This window comes from Aspergillus luchuensis, chromosome 6 (assembly GCF_016861625.1).
Source record: "Aspergillus luchuensis IFO 4308 DNA, chromosome 6, nearly complete sequence".
Taxonomy (NCBI): Eukaryota; Fungi; Ascomycota; class Eurotiomycetes; order Eurotiales; family Aspergillaceae; genus Aspergillus; species Aspergillus luchuensis.
In genome coordinates, this window is record NC_054854.1 from 729,857 (window position 1) to 745,531 (window position 15,675).

At 49.7% G+C, this 15,675-nt stretch overlaps 4 protein-coding genes across 4 annotated transcripts; 2 read left to right on the forward strand and 2 right to left on the reverse strand.

Moving 5' to 3' along the window:
- Nucleotides 1–179: 179 nt before the first annotated feature.
- AKAW2_60264S (putative alpha-1,3-mannosyltransferase) lies at nt 180–1,715 on the forward strand (the record flags this gene model as incomplete). Its single annotated transcript, XM_041692371.1, has 1 exon — nt 180–1,715. The coding sequence occupies one exon, from the start codon at nt 180–182 to the stop codon at nt 1,713–1,715; it is 1,536 nt and encodes a 511-aa protein (XP_041545762.1).
- Nucleotides 1,716–9,929: 8,214 nt separating this feature from the next.
- On the reverse strand, nt 9,930–12,445 carry AKAW2_60265A (beta-glucosidase; the record flags this gene model as incomplete). The annotated part of the gene is made up of 2 exons (XM_041692372.1): nt 9,930–12,211; nt 12,268–12,445. The coding sequence occupies 2 exons, from the start codon at nt 12,443–12,445 to the stop codon at nt 9,930–9,932; spliced, it is 2,460 nt and encodes an 819-aa protein (XP_041545763.1).
- Nucleotides 12,446–12,489: 44 nt separating this feature from the next.
- On the reverse strand, nt 12,490–12,975 carry AKAW2_60266A (uncharacterized protein; the record flags this gene model as incomplete). Its single annotated transcript, XM_041692373.1, has 1 exon — nt 12,490–12,975. The coding sequence occupies one exon, from the start codon at nt 12,973–12,975 to the stop codon at nt 12,490–12,492; it is 486 nt and encodes a 161-aa protein (XP_041545764.1).
- A 2,109-nt stretch (nt 12,976–15,084) lies between these two features.
- Nucleotides 15,085–15,518, forward strand: AKAW2_60267S (uncharacterized protein; the record flags this gene model as incomplete). The annotated part of the gene is made up of 4 exons (XM_041692374.1): nt 15,085–15,099; nt 15,161–15,231; nt 15,292–15,378; nt 15,428–15,518. 4 exons carry the CDS (start codon nt 15,085–15,087, stop codon nt 15,516–15,518), a joined length of 264 nt encoding a protein of 87 aa, XP_041545765.1.
- Between the last annotated feature and the right edge of the window lie 157 nt (nt 15,519–15,675).

Sequence of the window (15,675 nt, forward strand, 5' to 3'; positions counted from 1 at the left end):
CCACTTTAAAAACATGTCATCGCCCCCGGACATGACGCGAGGCCTATCCGGTTCCGGCCTTGCATGTTTGCCCGCTGCCAACGTCATCCGTGCAGGCAGAAGCAATCCTCTGCACGGAACTTGCTCGGTCTATTCCCGCACACTACTCATGCTCCCTCAGTTGAAGTCTTCGTTGCACAATGACTTGGGATGAGTCCAGAAAGCTGCTCTCGCACAATATGAGCCAATTTGCGGCTATCCGAAGCCAGCGAGGCTTTCGGATCGTCTTCGCGGCTATCGCAGTCATATTTGCACTTTCCATCTTCATGTTGCTTCCGCCAGCATCAACGACGACCAAAGTTCTCGGATTCGGGCAGGGACAGAAGCCCACGACCCAGTCATCTTCAGCTGAGGCTATCACGATAGATACTAGCCTTATCACCGACATATCCCAATACTTTGCGGACTATCCCATCCAGAAACCCTTCAAAGAGAAGTTCGGCGAGCTAGGCCGCCGCAACCGAGTTCTCCGCGACTGGCTCATTCAAGCCGAAACCTCCCAAGACTCTACCACCAAGTCCATCTTACACAACGCGATTGAAGAAGTCGCCATTGCGCAATATTCTTTCCTGCAACCTCCCAAGCAGACTGAGTCCCACCAATCTAGATCTTCCCGTCACCCAGTACAAGACCTCCGCGCTTCCTTCGAGCCCGACTCTGCCGGTATCGTTATCCCAACCAGCGACCATACCCTCCGTTATGCCGCTCACCTTATTGCCTCGCTTCGCTCTGTCCTCAACTCCACTCTGCCTATTCAAGTTGTCTACGCAGGCGATGACGACCTCTCCCCTACGAACCGGAACCACCTGTTGACTTTGGCTGCCTCTGGCCCCGCCATCACCTTCCTCAACATCCTCACCGTCTTCGATGACACAACCCTCAAGTTGAAAACAGGCGGTTGGGCCATAAAACCCTTCGCGGCATTGGCCTCCCCTTTCGAGAAAGTTATCCTTGCAGATGCCGATGCTGTCTTCCTACAACCCCCGGAAGCACTCCTCCAGCATGACGCCTTCGTCAACAAAGGCGCGCTTCTTTTCCACGATCGTCTCCTTTGGAAGCACGCTTTCGAGGGCCGTCACGAGTGGTGGCGGGATCAGATACGCCGACCTAGTAAGGAGATGGACGCCTCTCTTGTCTGGACGGAAGATTACGCCGAAGAAGCAGACTCGGGCCTCGTGGTGCTCGACAAAAGTAGGCCGGATACGTTCATGGGACTGTTGCATATCTGCTGGCAGAATACATACGACGTGCGCGAGGAAACTACGTATAAGATCACTTACGGGGATAAGGAGAGCTGGTGGTTGGGATTGGAATTAGCTGGCGCCGAGTATGAGTTCTCGAAGCACTACGGAGGCGTCGTCGGGTGGGAGAATGTTGATGATAAGGAAAGAGTCGGTGTATGTAGTTTTGTGATAGCGCATGTGGATGCCAAGGGGCGGTTGCTGTGGTATAATGGCAGTTTGTTGAAGAACAAGGGACAGGTTGGTATGGAGGATATCTATGAGGTTCCGGATAAGTGGATGATTGATGCGGAGTGGGTTAAAGGGGCGAGGAAACAGGACCATAGTTGTATGGTCGGTGGTGAGGTCAGAGAGCTTACAAGGGACGAGTTGGATGTGCTGCAGAGGTCGATTGCTGCCGCAAGGCAGGTGGATACGCTGGTGCGTACAAGTTGACCTTATACATATAGTTATAGATTTACGTTGCTACTAAGCTATCTCGAAGTTCTTAATTCAGCGATATACCCACTGGTTTTGCATGAAATCGTACCTTCTTGCCGGCGTCGTCGTAATGATTGACCTGTCAAGTCTGCTGTTACTTTTGGCTGTAGGAGTGCTAACTCGTTCTCGTAATCACAATACACCCTATGCCGACGTGACTAATTGAAGAAATCACATATTGTGCAATTCATCCCGCTTACGCTCGATATCAAATAACAGAGGTAGTTAATTCATGTGCGTGAAGCTCAGGAGCTGACTTCCCATGTTAATAGACGATTTGATGTGAAGAGTTTGATTGATTCGTAACCCAAACCTCATGAAATTCATAGAAGAGCATGAAGCTGACTTACACTTCGTGAATAACCAGCATCACCACGGCATAATTCCATGCGTGCCGTATTGAATCAATTACATCCCATCACCGTCCTTGCGGCTTTAGTCAGTAATCAAATACTTTTGTTGCTCTATATAAAGCCTCTCATCCTCCCTCTTACTCTCCTCTTCTCTTCTTCCTAACCACTCACACAGATCACAAATAAATATTACTCAGTGCCCAAAGATACCCTCAGAACAATTTATTTCTCCATGGGTTATCACTTATCATATATCTATTATCTGCAAACCTTACTCTCTGGCACTGCCTGCTTTCGCTGTTTGACACAAAAAAGGATCAGTTGCAATACCGACTTCAGTCGTCAACTGAGCCTCGTGATACCAAAGATACCTTGACACATCCCTCAGACGGCCCTTGATCTTGATTTCCCTCTCTCACTTTGTCTAAGACTTCAATATATGGGCAATATGCAGCGATACTCAGGGATACCATGCACGGTATCCTTCAGACACGCATTATATAATGTTCATATGTGACAAGATCCGGGTCACAAGGCAACAAACTGCAGAGACTTGAGCTCATGATTTTTTCCGAAAGATCGAATTGGAGTGGAGGCAGGTACGACCCTTCTTGGCTACCATCATGGACTCATCTGTACTGTTACAGTGTCTAAATACTGCTGAACAGATATTAAACGGATGAGGATAGTCATTGCAACGCACCAATAGTGAGACTGGGGTCCACAACAGACACAAGAGTTTTTCTCATCTCATTCGGTTGATCGCCTTTATATACAGTTGTGGATACGACGCTTGTGTCAGGGATATAATATGATCTGAAAGCAAGAAGAACGCGTGCACTATCCTTCCAACGCTTGAGAACGGTCGGCAATGCGGTACAGCTGCTGATACATGACGAAGGTACCGAGCAGTTCGAGAAGTCCGATTGGATTCATGTCGTCGAATGCGAAATTATATTGCCATGACTGGTACAATCATTATCCCTGTAACGGCCGACCATTATATAATCATCTGCCTCGACGAAATGGGATCTGCCGTTGGTTTGTCGGCGACGGCTCAAAAGAGATGGATCTCGCCGACAACACTTTATTCCTCATGCGTGTCTTGGGCGACTGGGTTTGGCCTCTTGTCTGCTCCGCTACAACATACGCTAGTCCAGACCGGAACTTTCCGACAATACGTCCTATCAGGGTAGCATTTTATGTCTCTCAAGGACCGTGTATAGCTATATACTCACTAGCAGCAGCGAGTCATCATGTTAGACGAAAAGGTCATTCAGTTGCTAAGGTCATTTGGTTATTGCCCTGCTGGGTCAAGACCTGATGAGTAAGACATGTCCCAGTAAGTGCCCTTTTTGAAGCGCTACCTCGACCTAAAGGAAATAGAGAGAGGGTATTAGAATCTAATACCTTATTGCTGAGGTTGAGATCCATAACTAGGTCCCTCTAACCCTGTCATAATGCCCACTCTGGGAAATACCGTTGTACATGCAGCTTCTGCTGTTCAGATTTCGGACAATTTCACTGCTGCAACATATACTTTCTATTCACACGTCTAATGATCTGGTGACTTCTATATGGTGATTTCAGTTCAGTGAGAAGAAGGGGGGATTAACAAGAACTCCACTGGTCTCATTCCTTCGGCGCTTGGCGACATGTGAAACCAAGCTCCCAGACCGGTATGACTCGAGATGAGTGGCGTCGCCTGTCAGTACACCAGGCAAGATCTACCTGGCGGCTGCGGCTTGAGCAACCTCTTTGCCCTCTTTGGTCATCTTCCGAAGTGCAGGACAGAAAACAGATTTAAATGCAGATATGGGTTGTGGCCATTGTTGGGTCAATAGTAGCCTGGGTAGGTCTTCCCTCCGTTTCGGTATGGCTCCTAGCAAAGTCACAACAGAGATCTGGCACGGTTTCTGAGAAGAAGAAACCTGAGGATATGTAACTATGGAGAGACCAATCATTGTGTTAGCTACGGACTCTAACAGGCGTTGATCCCCTTAGCTCTTGAAACGATTGTATTCAGTTTCACACTTCCCGCTCATCATCGACCGTGAAGCTTAAACCGCACATGCTCCAGACGCAGGACTGCCGGCTCTAAAGCCCAAGGTTGATGCCGAATCTAGCAGCCAGATAACCTTCAGCGCGTAAAGCAGCGACGGAAGTTGCTGGAGGAGAGTGAGAAGCTAGATGCGAAGAAGGAGGGAAACGATCATTACCTACTACATCGACTCGGCGCCTTAAGCGACTCGGAAGAAAACAGCAGAGCGTACCATCACGCCTGCAATTCGACTGTGCTGAGAAAACAGTACCTTAACGTTCACAGTGTGGGCCGGGATAGACCGGAAGACTGTCGAATGGCTTAATGATATTACTCTCTTTGCTAGTAGCATTGAGGCGAATAAAAATCTGGATAATCGGCCTTTGGTTCTGCTCGAAGTCCAAGTGCCCGGACCGTCTTTTGGCGACAATACATACAGACTTGGACTCACTGGCAACGGAGACCGAGTGATTCACTTTGTGAAAATCTTCACGATAGACCACAAGTCCGGGCCCAGTCTGTTACTAATGGCTACATGCATATGGACCTAGCTACATTTGGCGAGTGTAACCATGACGGTCTGTTCTTCAATATTCCACTCTTCTTAACAGATCATCCTACACAAATATCACAGCTCCCTCCTATCCTCCTCATACATGGCCACCTATCCAGCTTATGTGATAGAAAGGCAACATCGATGTCTCTAATATTCGGGTATTTACTTCCTCATTGCACAACAGATCTCACGGGGAAGTTCATGGACACGTACACAAACTTACGGTAACACTTGCCGGTTGACCCAAGCAGCGCGTCTTTACCTAGCCATGCAGCAGATCCAAGCCACTTCCGATGGATATCTAACGTGGAGCAGCGATACTGTGTCTAAATCTCTCCGAAATACGCGCCAAAGCCTCCAGAAATAGCTCTGAAACGGAGATTGAGCCGGTGGTGCGCTTTTGCGGACTTACGTGATAGGTCGGCAAGGGGGAAAAAGATCAAATGCATCTCACTGTCCATGTGCTGATCTCGATATATTTGACCCGCATAATGAAGAGTCTATTTGTTTGCGACAGCGAGAAGTTGCTTTATATGGAATACCTCAGCGAATATGAACGAGACACCTCCCCGATCCCCTCTTTCCTACGGTTCTGACCTATCGTCATTCTCGCGCGACTGCATTCCCCTACACCGTCCTTATTATAAAACGTCGGCTGAACAAATATACCTGCTACCTGCTACTTTGTCATTCCCAACGTTCTCGATCGTGGCAACAACAAATGGTCGGATCAACGAGCAACACAGGCGAACTTTTGGGGTGCTGTGGAGAACTAGACAACCTCGTCAGCTTTGATAGCTTGACTTTTTTCCTGGTTATTTCGAAGTCATAGGTAACATGCTCGAGTCATAGGAGTTACACACATCTACTAAATGGCCAGGCAAGCATCACTCTCACTCGCTTTACCTATCAGATGAATGAAGGGGTCAATCATCGCCTTAATATCTTTTCTTGTCATCAACTTCCACTAGAATTGGCGCACAAAATGTCCCGACATCTCGATTTACGCAACATAGGAAAGCTGCTCCTGGTAGACAGCAAAGCCAAACGCGAACTTGAATCCATCCTTGATTAGCCCGTGCTCAGAGAGCATATTTACGACACATATTATATATTTCACCAAATGCGTGTCTCTTTCTACTACAGACTATTTCTGAGACCCCAATGTGTCATAAGTAAGCGATGCAGTCATCCATAACTATGCGACAGGTTAGTTACTAATATACCAGCACAGGATGCGGATCTGGAATTACAATAAGTATACAGCACATTTTATCGGACGGCTGATCGACGATGAGTTTTATGAATTCAAACACTGAATATCAGCACCTTGAGATAGGGTGTCTCTCCTGTATTGAAAAGATAAAAACTAGTCTCATGCTCGTTCAACTGCATCCACCAGATGGAGAAATAAACAGATAGGAGACGCTGGGAAAGCTCAGCCTTCGTCTGTTCGGTCTGGACTTCCCCTCCGCTGAAACGACAAAGTATATGCACCTCCACTTATCCTGAGGCCTTGTGAAGAAACGATCATCATCGACAGTCTTGATTACTTTGATGAAGGATCTTTCAGTCAGAGATTTGATCATCCCCTGACTGCTTCTGTCTTTATCAATACCTCTACAACACATAAACACACCAAGTGTGATAAGGTGTGCAGCTTATTTGCCAAAGCTTCCAACCCGAAACTTGACTAAAGTAGAGATTCAACAGCTGGGGAGGGACGATCAATTTCGAATTGTCGTTTTGTATAGTGTGAAAAAGCTGGTTTTGGGAACTTCGGAGACAGACAAGGGCCTACTAGTCCTCAGGGAGTACGACTTGCAGTACGCAAGCAAGCCCAACGAAGAAACATTGGGCTAAGGGAAGTAAGAGAAGACACTCAAGCATTAAGACGATCCTCGAAAAGGATAGAAGAGAAGACATGGCACCCCGGCAGTGACGGTTACCGAGTAAGGTTCGCTGCTCCAACGGCATGATGCGCGTACAATAAGAGCCTCGGAGACCATCTCTATGAGATAAAAATGCTCGAATTTCTCGATGATGACTCCGTGTATTCCCGTTAATGATCCTGTGACAGACATCTACTCGCCTTCGTGGAGTCGATAAATGCGGAAGCTTCAAAAAATCCCATAGCGGTTGTTACTACATCTCCTCCGCATGATAGGATAATCCTACACACCATCCATTTCGCAGGATGTGCCCCTGGCAGGGAAATATTCGTCAAAAAAAAAAAAAAAAAGAAAAAAAGAAAAAAGTTTCCGGTGGCTCGCTTGAACATTGTCTGTGCTAGTCGCCTAGGGTCAAAATCTTCAATGGTCTTCCTTAACCTGTCTTACGAGCAGGTATCTATTACTATTGAAATCCCTTTGGATTTAAGAGATAAGATATAGGATATTATGATCTTTTCTCTTTAACCACAGACAATTCTCGGCTCATTATTGGGTGTGGTCATGCATGACAAGTAGCGGTCAAATATACTGACGAGGATGATTTACTGCGCATTATCAACGACTGGCGGTAATGCCTATCTTCACTTTCTCTGCCTCGATTCATCTGCCATGACCTTTCCGACATCCCTGCAACTGCGTTCCTGAATCGACGGTACTTCCACCTCAGTGGGTCGGGCTAGAGGTAGGAAAGTTTATGACTTTCCCTATCAGAGAGCTGTATGAAAACCGCAGCCTGATCTTGGCGATGAGCAGTTGGACAATAACATTGCCTCGGCACATGTGGATTATTCAGATCAAGTTAAGTCCACATGGAACGTGGTATATATGCAAACGGCTTTAGAACAGTTCAACTGCTTGAAGCAACATCATGTTTCTGCCTGGGCTAACTTACTGTTCGTCTCTTCTCTCGACTTGACCAGACTATATACCATCTTCATCCACATTTCCGTCTTCGTCTTCAGGCGTATACTGTCTTTCTCCATGCCTTGTGCACGACACATTCAACAAGGCCACATACAAGTTTTATCACTGAGCTATCAGAGAAGTACTGCTCGTATACAGCAGGAATATTTTCCAGACAGAATACTACGAACACACCGCTCCTCACACTATCACATCGATTCTCCGAGGCAGTTTTACTTCGAAATCAGTGCAGAGCAAAGCTTTAACTATGGAGGCAACCCACACCCTGGATCTGGGGATAGCACTCGCTATCTAGCTAACATGTTCACTAAATATGGCTCTACAACCCATCTACAACGAAGATGCCAGGTGGTGCCCCTAATTGAAGGGACAATGTTAACTTCCCTACGGTTGTCTATACATGGCCCATGGCCTTGGGATTCACTGTGAGCTTAAACCGGTTTGATCGGCAGCTATAGATCCTCTGTCAAGGGTGCAGTGGGCGAGTACCTCTTTTTTGACTTGGTGGCTTGGCTTGTAGAAGCCTCGCATATACATGCGATATGTCATGTCTGGCTACCAGTCAATAGAGTTCTCAGTATGAAGCCTTGGCCTTGTGCGTCAATCATTCTTTGACGGGCCCGGGGAAAACACTGAATAATAGAGACCAGCCATGATGATTGTCGAAAGTGACAACACCAGTTTCTAACAACCCCATTGCGTGCATAACTTCATATATGACCAAATGAATGCGGAAGAGTGGCGGGCGCACGCCTATTCCAATTACAGCTGGGATGGCTGGAACTTCTTAGGTTGTCCCTAGGTAATGGTGAACAGATAACCTGGATCAATGAGTGACAAACCTACGCGACATAACCTAAATCTCGGAACTGAACCTATAGGTTAGTGACCAAGAGTAACCTATGAAAATAGAGTATAGCTAACAGAGCAGTAGAACGAGTTGCCAAATACATGAAGCAAGCAACAGCCCATAAGGAGCAACAGATACAATATACCGCTGTTCTTGGACATTCTGCTACGCCGATTTTTGCAGTCAAAGAATCGAGGTATATTACATTACGTCTACAATCGCCACTCGAGCATAGCGTTCAATGGCTCGATCTCGATCAGCTGTTAAATACCAGCAAAGCAAGCGATCACTATCATGGATGACTTCTTCCATAAATAAGCCCTTCCATATGAACTAGGACTGCGCACCCGATTTATGGTCATTGGGTTTGCCTTCCACAGAGATAATACTCAGCACCATGGCTGAGAGGTAGGGCTCTGCGTTTCGTCTACACCAGATAAAGGCTGGTCATTACACGGAAATCCCTCTCCTGGATCCTCCATGACAACAGCAACTGGGCCACATGAGTAATGGCTCGAAAAGAGTTCTACCAGGCATCACGGGGGGAGGGGGGAAGAATACGCGACCAATTGAAGCCGCGCATCATATTCGAAAAAAATTCAGCCCACTCCGCAATCTGAAAGATATCTCCCTTTAGTCCAGGTCTCCACATGGTTCACTTTTATCATTGAAGAGAAGACTGACTCTCTTTGGATTGACTTCGTCCGTGGTCCGAGGTACATAATTACCCAAAAGATGAGTATGCATACTCTATGCTAAGTGGAGAGTTACAAAACTCAGGTACTCATATCATGGAAACAAGGGCGCGATCGCTGACGTCGGGTAGATCTTTCGGGACAATCTGCCTTGGTCGCTGAAAGCTGGAATAGGAACCAAGGCATTTAAGATATTGGATGGACGTGCCAACTAGGGAATGGCGTCGTCCGCCTTACGGTCCCTGAGGAAGAAGAGGTTGAGATAATGGCGCTGCTGAGTTGGCAGCGACTTAGGATGGTATATTGCAAGGCCCGATTTTGGAGGCCCATGAAGCACTAGCAAGGTGTGAGAGGAAAAAGAACCGAATGAACGATGTATGAACCTGGGCCCAACTGAGAGTTGACATAGGTTGGCTTGTGGAATATTCCGGCGTGTGAGGAATGAGAGAAGAGGCAGATTACCAACAGGAAGTTGGAGGAAGATGCCGGAGATGTCGGTCGTTCCTATTCGTCCCGGCGCTAGGTTGGCTCTATTGGTGGCGTCCGACGCCGTTCATCAAGATTTCCGAGCACTATTTCTCCGGATCAAGGGTCGAGTATATATTACTCAGAGAAGAAAAGATCTACTGGAATCTTCCTCCAATAGTTTGGAGCGTCAAACACCTAAATATAATAAGAGCACCTATATCTAATCACAAATGTCACAGGCATAACTGGATTAGCAACTATCTACAATCATAAAATACATATCATATGCCTCATGCTAGTTACATATCACATCGTAAAACGTCCTCCAATTTAATTCCTAAGCAAAGTGGCAGTCGTATTGGCATGGAAGTCATGACTACTGAAACCAGCCTTGAAAGTAAACTCGCCAGCCGGGATGCGCCAATCCTGCGCCGTCACATCCCAGTAACTCACATCTCTGCGCATCAGCTCGAAAGTCACCTTCTTGGTCTCGCCCGCCTCAAGCCAGACCTTCTCGAATCCACGCAGCTGGCTAGGGGGGGTACCCGCGGGCGCAGTATCAGGGAATCCGACGTACAGCTGTGGAATAGCGTAACCATCCACGCTGCCAGTGTTGCTCACCTGTGCAGTGAGGGTGTACACGGTATCCCAGAGAGCGGGGTTACCACCAGGCTGGACAGCACGCTGCTCCGGAAGGGCAGTCAAGTTTGAGGCCACCGGCTTAGCAGCGACCGGCTTGGTCAAGTTGTAGGTAGTGTAACTGAGACCGAAGCCGAACTCGTAACGGACGGGGATGTTGTGGGCATCGAAGTAGCGGTATCCGACTTCGAGCTCCTCGTCGAACCAGCTCTGCCAGTCGTAGGTGCCGTTGGTAGCGACAGCGGTGGTGAGCGGAGCGTTGTAGTCCGATTCGTTGTAGGCGATCACATAGGGCAGCTTGGCGGAGGGGTTGGCGTCGCCGAAGAGGAGGTCGGCGATGGCGTTACCGGCTTCCTCACCGGGGTAGTGGGCGGCCAGGATGGCGGTGACGTTGGGGTGGTCGGCGAAGGGGAGGACATTGACACCAGCGGAGTGGGTGACCACGACGGTGTTGTTGCAGTACTTGGCGACGGCTTCGACGACGGCATTGCCGTTCCAGTCGAGGGTCAGGTAGGTGCGGTCGACATTTTCCTCGGACCAGGACTTGAGGAAGACAAGGCACACGTCGGGCTGCTCGGGGTTCCAGAGCTCGGGCATGGACTTCTCCGTGATGAGAGTGTTGTTGAGCCAGGTCTGCACCCGGCCGCCGTACTGGCGGGCACGCGTTGTGATGGCGTCCTGGGGAGTGGAGAGGTAGCTGAAGCGGCAGGTACCGGAGCCACCGGCGTTAGCGAGCACGCCGTATTCGAAGTCGGTCTGGGTGGAGGGGCCCTGGGTGTCGGAGCCGGCGTCGTTGCCGACGATGACGATGTTACGGGGCTTGCGCAGGGGGAGCGCGTTGCGCTCGTTCTTCAGCAGGACGGTGGATGCAGCGCCGTGTTCGCGGATCATGGCGCTGTTGTTGCCGCGAACGTCGCGGTTGGTGGGACCTGTGAACTTCCAGTCGTAGAGCCAGGTGTCGGGGGGTGAGTCGACGTTCAGGGGACCAACGGAGGCGTCGACGCTGGGGTAATCCTTGTCTTGACCGAGCCAGAAGTAGGGCGTCATGATGCGCACGATCATGTCGTCGATCCGGTTGGTGGTGATGGTGCCGTTGTTGATGGCCTCGGTGAGGTTCTTGCCGAAGTAGGATCCCTCGGTCCACAGCTCGCCGTAGACGGTGAAGCCACCGGGCATGGTCATGTCCATGCCGCTCTCGGCGGAGGCGACACCACTGTGGGTGGCACCCCAGTCGGACATGACATAGCCTTGAAAGCCCAGCTCGGTCTTGAGGAGGTGGTTGAGGAGGTACGAGTTCTGGCACGAGTGGGAGCCGTTGACACGGTTGTAGGAGCACATGAAGCTGGAGACGCGAGCGCGGGCGGCGTTGGCGAAGGGCCACATGTAAATTTCGTGAAGGGTGCGGTCATCAAGGTTGGAGGAGACAGAGTCCTGGATGTAGGTTGTGGCGTTGGCGTCCGGGGCATAGGTAGGGTTACGCTGCGTCTCTTGTTCGTTGGCAATGAAGTGCTTTGCGTTTGCTTGCACACCGGCGTCTTGGATACCGAGAATGGTCTCCTCCATGCAAACACCGGTCAGGTAGGGATCGGCCGCGAAGCCTTCCCAGGTACGTCCGTCATAAGGACTACGACCGAGGGGACCGCCGATGGGACCGAGGACGACGTGGGTGCCCTTGCCCTTGTGCTCTGTAGCCATGGCATACCCACGGTCGTATAGCAGCTTACGATCCCAACTGGCAGCGGCGGACACACCGCTGACGAAAACGCTGGAGTAGTCACCCTGCTGAATACACTGGGGACCATTCTGCAGACAGAGACCAGTGAAGTTGAGGCGAGGGATGGGCAGAATGTTTCCCACGCAGGGACCCGGCTGACCGGTGGCCATCCAGGCTTTCTCCTCGACTGTGAGCTGCGATACCCAGTTCTTGGCCTGAACCAGGGCCTTTTCCCAGCCACCCTTGCCCTTAGTTTCGGCTATGACGAGGTCAGCGATACGCTCATGGCTCCTCATGAGGACATGGTGGACTTACGAGAAGGGAATACCGGTGGTGAGCTGCCATAGGGAGTAAGGATAGAGGTATTGAGAGGCTGAACGTAGCTGTTTGGCTCGCCTACATGGTTGATAGGTTCCTGGCAAGTGCTGGCACCCACGGATGGAGCCAGCAGCAGGCCAGACAAAAGCAGGGCGTGGTCGGCCGGGACCTTCATGGCGTTGTATGAGCCGGACTTGTCAAGTTGCTGGCTGTGAGCACCTATCCTTCATCTTCCACCGCCGACAATTGCACCCTTATATACCTAGATACATACACACCCTGGCTGGTCGCGGTGCATTCCCGGGTTTTGCTGGAGTGGAGAATGCGGAGGCCCGCAATACCGGGTTGGATGAGGGTTAGAAAGCCGGGGTCGGCCTCGTGCCGAGCTGGGACTCCACAACCGAGAAGCGATGCCAATCGCGAGGGTTTTGACGGCCCGTTTCTGCCCAGTCGGGGGATGATGACTTCGTTTGCTTTACTCCATCGGTCACCTTTGGGGCCAGCCGAAGTTTTGCCGGTGGAGGGAAAGAAAATAACGCTCAGGCAGTCAATGGCGCCACTCGTGGTGATGAGGATCCTCTCATTCTCTACCCCGTGGGATCTAGTAGCCCTAGTTGTCGGAGGAACCCCGTGGGTAATGACGTAGGGTGAATGCATTCTGTCGGTCGGGAATGAGGATGACCGAGGAGTCGGGTAGCCTGGCATGACTTTCCAATACAGTTATGCCTCTCGATCTCACCGGCTTGTCTTTGGATGCCAATGCGGTCCGACCCCGCTAGGGCTTGGCAGGCACCCCCACGATGAGCCCGGCAAATCCCCGTCTGCTGTTCCGAAGAATCCGAAAAGGATCATGGTTAGGAAGGTTCCCGTGAGAATGGAGGAATCTACGTGAGCAATGCAAAGGAGGTAGATGAGCAGTGTGTAGTAAAACTGGTGCTGTCAACCCCAGATTTTACATCCCCAAAGTCACGTGGGAATATGCATGATGCACGAGATTTAATTTGGGGGAAAAGTCGGGGGTGAAGATGAGGGGAAAGAAAACCCTGCCCCAAGTCCCCAACAGACTATGCGTCATCCTACAGTATTAGTAATCCTTTACTAAAGACTACAGATAAAATCTCTCTAGTAGTTAGTAGTGAGCTAGGAATGCAAGGAAGAGGAGTCGGAATGCAGTCCGAAGTTGGCCTTGATTCCCGATAAGGAAGGCAGAATGGCAAAGGCCCGAGGTTTCCCCGGTGACTCTTCGGCCTGCCTTCACAAAATACTAAGCAGGGACAGCCCTGTGGTCACTGGTCAGACATGCCGGGAGTCGGGAATTCTGGGAGAACATACCAAGTAGGTATGCCGAATGCTTGTGCTGGGGCTTTCACTATGGGGCCGACGGAGGGAAAGAGGCTTGGCGATTGGGTCTCCGGCATCTTAATATGGGCTTGATAATCTTTAACCTACAAGATTCTCCAGTCAAGATGGCCTTACTATTGGCTTCCTCACGCATCCACCTCCCACCTCTTCCTTCCCAGCAACCCGCAAAGGCGTGATAAATGGAGTCGAATGGAGGATTCCGTGGGGTCGGCGCTAACAAATGCATGGGAAGTTGGGAACAAACAATAGCCGGACAGGCAATTATCCGCTGTTCCCTGGCCTCGTCGGAATAGAATGACAGAGCCACCGATTCTACGAGAATCCAATTCCGGCGCATGCATGAGAAACATTTCTTCGTTCGGATCACCAGCGAGAGCCGGGCCGGATAAAATAGAAATGCGCCCGCCTTGGCTGAGGGCAAAGTCAGTGGAACCATCTGTAAGCTGTCTTGGGTCGGGAGCCAGAACCACATCTTGGATCATCTAGCTTCCATATTCGATTCTTTTTACTGGCGTGCTGTATTGCTTTTCGGGTTAATTTACATAGCATATTTGACCCATGGTTAGTAGCGCAGTGATGCGTCGATATATGGATTTAAGGTTGCCATTATTCCACGCGCCTGCCGCAAACGGCAGGGATCTATTCACACATACACGAATGGTTTCTAGACTGCCTACAATCATGCTTTGTTTTTCGTCATGATCTGCCCTGATTCTTTGGGTATGGACACTGGAGCTGCCGACCGTAGGATGCGGATGAAAAGCCATTCAGGCGATCAGCTCTTTCATGTCTGGATATGAACGGACCACTGCAGGAAGCTGATACAATAATGGATCTTCCGACTACCCTATACCACAGCTTTCTATCTTGTCGTAGCTTATGCAGCGTTAGCTTTTCGTCCCGAGCGGTCTATGATCCTTTCCTAGAGGAAGGCACTTATAGAGAGACTCAGGCAGGAGGCATAATCTGTGCAAGTAAATTCCTCACTATATCCACTAAAGGGGCGGGTACATTCCAAGACAGAGTAAACTCTAGATGGGTACTCACAGCTGAATGCGTCGAAAGCCAATAGAGGAGATAAGAAGAGAGGCACCGCCTGTCATTTCCGCAGTCTTCCATTCAATTGGCATTGTCACAACTTACCGGGCGACTCTCACCCATGGGTCATCAAACTCTACCACCGCCATTCTGGTCATGGACACACCCGGCAGAGTTCATGAGGTATCAATGACCTCACATCTGCAACGCAAAGAGCCAGTCAATGCTCATTTGAAGCGATCATCAAGGAAGCCAGGTAATACCCGGACCAAGTCTAGGGTGTGTTCTCGACGTCGAAGGCCCAAAGCATTGAACTATAAGAGCAAAGAGTAATCCAGACAAATAAAACACCCAAATCTTAACACATCTTCTTGATCATTGTTTAGTATCCCAATTAGTATTTCTTGCGCCAAGATGACTAAAGGTCTGGTGAGTAGGATGGTCTTTTGCTGTGGCACGGAATCATGCTAATAAGAATGGGGCACTGGAGACCTTCGATGTCCGCTACGACAACGAGCTCGCCCATCAATACTACGGGGAAGGGGAACGGCTCACTAAAACGTATGAAGATTTCAGTGGTTAAATTCGCCGGCCAAAGCAGAGCTAACTATGGCCCTATAGGCTCCAAGACGTGTATAAGGGCAAAAACCTGGAGTTCCCCAAAAATTTCGATTCCACACAGACCACCCCACCGATCTACTTCATGTCGTGCGTCACATCACGCGTTTTCTTGCTGAAGAATAGCTAACGGTAGCAGGGTCGAGGCGCCTGACGATGTAGATGTGGACGGACTGAGGAATGTGGATGTCCCTTCAGGCTTGAATGTCGAGATTCTCGACTTCGATTGAAATTTCTAGTAAATAGTTGGGAGGACAAAGAAATTGAAGCACGGCAGTGACTTTGATTCAAAGAATCAAATCTGTACAGATAGGGAATAGAGAACTCCAGTAGTTTTTTTGGGTGTCAGCTTCAATCTGGATTTTCAGCTTAGCGCCGGTGATCGGG